This window comes from Limulus polyphemus, unplaced genomic scaffold, assembly GCF_000517525.1.
Source record: "Limulus polyphemus unplaced genomic scaffold, Limulus_polyphemus-2.1.2 Scaffold397, whole genome shotgun sequence".
NCBI classification, from domain to species: domain Eukaryota; kingdom Metazoa; phylum Arthropoda; class Merostomata; order Xiphosura; family Limulidae; genus Limulus; species Limulus polyphemus.
In genome coordinates this window covers 318058-322330 of record NW_013666007.1, presented here as the reverse complement: position 1 = coordinate 322330, position 4273 = coordinate 318058, and the positions used below count along the sequence as shown (strand labels likewise).

The 4273-nt window shown below is 31.0% G+C and overlaps 1 protein-coding gene across 9 annotated transcripts in view; it reads left to right on the top strand.

The window, feature by feature from the left end:
• LOC106457958 (diacylglycerol kinase eta-like) overlaps positions 1–4273 on the top strand; it is a 148835-nt gene that overhangs the window by 140414 nt on the left and 4148 nt on the right. For 8 of the 9 annotated variants that reach the window (XM_022384053.1, XM_022384055.1, XM_022384052.1 and 5 more), the window contains 2 exons: positions 503–598; positions 1264–1386. In XM_022384053.1, coding sequence (XP_022239761.1) covers positions 503–598; positions 1264–1386 — 219 coding nt within the window. Of the gene's footprint in view, positions 1–502; positions 599–1263; positions 1387–3041; positions 3250–4273 lie in introns of those variants that run through there. The other variant, XM_022384054.1, reaches the window with a different exon arrangement.

Here is a 4273-nt window from a genome sequence, read left to right as displayed (position 1 = left end):
AAATCTATAGCCAGTGGTTGTCAACATCTTAAGCATAACAAAATATGATCCGATTTTAGTGAAAATGATTCACTTATGTAAAAGTACATATGACGTTTTGTAAAAAATCTGTATGTGATGGAGAAAAATGGATATCATTTTGGGATTCAGTGTACAGAAATTACCGTAGAACATATACAAATTTCAAGACAATAAAACCATCGCAGGGATGTGTAATCAAACCCTGTACAGTCCTAGTGAAAGTCATGTTCTTGTTGTGAGGAGAGTAATTTTATTTAAAATTGTCTTCTGTGATAAAGAAATGATTGTTGTACATACCATAGTTATTTTGCTAATTGTCTGAATCTTGAATACCCAAAGTGGGTTTTTGTTTGTGGTGCCATTAAATAGATGGCGCTACACAGTATCTGTTATTTCAATCACATAGATGCTTGTATACATGCTACGTCCATTATAGTAAGATTTGAAATTATTGAAGTTTACTTCTATTTCTATGTTCTAGCCCAATCTCAGACAACAAGTCAGTGACTTGGTACAAAGTGTTCGTAAGTTGTATCAGGAGACTTCCAAATTTCTCCAAGAAAAGTCAGATGAAGCTGTGAGTTTTTTGTTTAATATTTATATTTGTGTTAAGTGTAATACTGAAGTATTTATTATATCCTTAATAATAACATATAAATGTTTATGATTATCTTTATTATTTCATTTTCACAACAAAGAAGAAGAATTATTTTTTTTATATTAGAACATTTTTTATGAACTAGTACAAACTTTTTTGTGGCAGGTTATTCCAAATTAGGCACAATTTTGGCTATATTTATGTTTATTACATTTGAATAAGCAAGATATAAGTACACTAGTAGCATTGTATAGCTGTTTATAAACTTTGTGCATTAATTAATTTGAGAAGAGTACTTTTTACATTTGTTTTTCATAGTTGTTAAAATATTTCATTTGAAAGTCTAAAACTTTCAAGCTCAATGAACGTTTTAATGTACTTCAAGTAAAAATAATTCTTTTTTAAAACTACTCAGTTATGTGATTTTAAGTAAGAAATCTTAGTAGTACAGGTAAATCTTTGATTCTTATCAAGAATCTGTAATATTTTAAGGTTTTAATGTACATACAAAAATGTTGGATATTACTTCACTTACATTTCTACACATTTTGGTACTGTTGATGCCATGATTATTTTGTTAAGACTTCAAAACAAGAATCTGTGTTCTTGGGACTTTGCTAAAGTTCTCTTTGATTTCATTGCAGAATGTTAGAACAGATCTTGAGGAAAGATTAAGTTCCACACTAGCTGCTATGAGGTCAGAACTTAAAAAATGCACAGAAATCCAAGGTGTAGTTCACTTTTTTGGTAACAAGGAAGAACTTGTGGTGGGTTTTAATGTGTTGTTGTAGTTAAGTTTTCATTAACATTTCTTTGTATTGTGTTTTTTAACATTAACAGTTTTTAATTGGTTTTTTGCAAAGATATGTATAAGAACATAAATTTTAGTAATAACAAAACTTAAATACCTTTTAATATTTGTTGCTTCTTAGTTTTTTTGCATACAATATTTTTTAAATCCATATGCATATTTTGTGTAACTCTTATTCACAGTAGCATCAGGAGAATCTATTTTTGTATACTGTTTACATATTGATAATAAGACTAATTTGTGTAGTGTATTTCTTTGGCTCCTTTACGTCTGCCCCATCTAGAACAAGTACATGTGTAATGTTTAAAATCAGGATTTTGATAAGGTGTTTAATTTTGTTTTTAAAGTCATTAAATATATTTGAATTACTCTATGTCATGATTTGTTGTACAGGTTTTTATAAACTAATTCAATCTTCTTATTATTGTTGCATTTGTAGATAATAAGTTAAGGTACATTAAATACTCAGTTCAGGTTAATATTGTTACTACAGGTACAAGCCAAAGGTTTTGCATTGTTACTACAGGTACTAGCCAAAGGTTTTGCATCACCCCAGATGAAAAAAAAATATGAACATAATTTAGATCTTTTATTTAAGATCATTTAATAAAAAGAAACACAAAATTATTTTGCAAAAGTCTACCAGATGTCATAATAGTAGTGCTTAGTATTTGCAGTGTATTCCATGATTTTTCAAGACTTCCTTAATCCTCATAGGTATAGACTCATTGAGGTATTGAAGAGCCAAGTTAACTTATAGATTCCTTCATGCAGCATTTAAATATCACATTATTCAGCAGGTTTCATTTAGCTTAGATATTTCCAAGGTGATGCAAAACTTTTGGCCATAGCTGTAGTTTTAATAGTGAAGCTTATTTTTTTAGAAATATGAACTAAATCTTTTGGTGTATGTCTAGTTGACAGTTTAAGAGGTTAATGCTAACATGGGTGACACAGGCAGTTGTGTGTATTTCATTAAATAACATTAAATAATGAATTTAATATAAAATCAAATTTTCTTTAGTGATTGTATATACATGTATTTACAATTTATGTGGCCTTAGAAACATTTGAGGGAAATGCAACCATCTTCACTACTATAAAGAAAAGTGTATTATGTTTGTATGCTTACACTTCACATACCCTTATTGTCATCTGTTGGTAACACTGAAATTAGCCTGTTTTAGTTCAAACACAAATTAATTTTACTAATGCAATTTTAGTGGCAATGTGCAGCTAAAACTTTCATCACCATTTTATTTATTCACTTGCACATTATGTTTAAAGTTGGTAGAACTGCCTGTATACTTGTTCTGTTTCAGTTAAGCATGCTTGTGTGCATTTTCTATTTGCATACTTACTTTTTAGGGTTCCTAGACAACCCACTGAAGAAATTGATGTAGACAGCTGTCCTTCATTGATGTGTAGTGTTAACCTGCATGACTCTTTTAGTGCTTTCCTCAGGTCGTGGTGGTGGCTGAACTTGAAACACATACCAAAATATTTACATGTATACACATACATCCTTTTTTTAAAAAGAAATATAATATGTCCTTTTATGTTCTGAACATAAAAAGACACAAAAGCCAAATTTATACCTTTTGTCATTAGCCGGGTCAAAAACAGCATCATGGACACCATAGAGGGCTTCACTTTAAACTGAAGTTTAAAAAAGTCTGCAAAATCTAGTAAGCAAGAGCACCATGGGGCTAGCAGTAAATGTGGTGGAAAAGGCTGTGGAATGCAGACTGACTCTTCAGGTAAAGGCTGTGGTATATCGGTAGAGTCGTCAGAAAGTGAGCTTCCTCCAGTAGTATGGTCATGGAGTGCTGAAGAAGTTGCCCTATGGTTGGAGTCACTACAGATGGGGGAGTATGGAGAAAGTTTTATAAAACATGACATTCAAGGCCCAGAGCTGCTGAGTCTAGAGAGGAGAGACCTCAAGGTATGTACATATTTAGACAAGGAAAGATAAATTCAGTTAAGCTTCACTTACTGTATGTTGTCATGATATAAAATACTTTTTTAGTGTAGATATTATTGAGTAATTTATTTTTGTGACTGAATATTTTATTATTGTTTAATTTTTGTTATAATAAGAGTTAAAAGCAGACAATTAGTTGTAATTGTGTTTATAATTCGTTGATGTTGAGACTATCGAACGTCGCATGAAATACATTGACGTCAAGAATATAGAGATTTCTAGAAGGTGGACAGATGATTAAGTGATAGACATATAAATAGTTTGAGACAAGCAGAAGCAGCAGACAGACAATAGCAGAAGAGAGTAAACTTACAGGCAAGGAAAAGTTTGGCATGAAGTTAACTACCATAGAAGTGATAGGCCTAGCATTTAATATATTAGAGTAAGACTAACAGTAGAAAAGGAGATAAGAATAATGATTCTGTCAAAGCGTGGCGCTAATGTAATTGAATCAGCCTGGGTACACATTGACAAAAGGAACAGAAGATATTTAGAAGAAAGAAGACCAAACGATTACGGTAACTCGTGCCACAATTGTAAGTGAATCATACAAAGAATACTAATGTGATAGTAATATATAGAAGATAGTTCAGCTTGTCAACAGAAATTCTAAAGTAATTGAATAGGCCTAAGTGGACTTTTGACAAGAAGGAGAGTACTACATATATAGTGTTTATGATATGCCTATAATATCTATAGTGTTGAAGAATTTGTTGTACATACGTTTAACTTGTTTCGAATATATATACACCTGGAAAAAAGTTAAGCACCCCCGTGTTTTTTTCAAGTGATTCAGATTCGACGTTCTTGTGACTGATTATAAATTACCATTCAATCTAAACGTGTTTATCAAATGAAA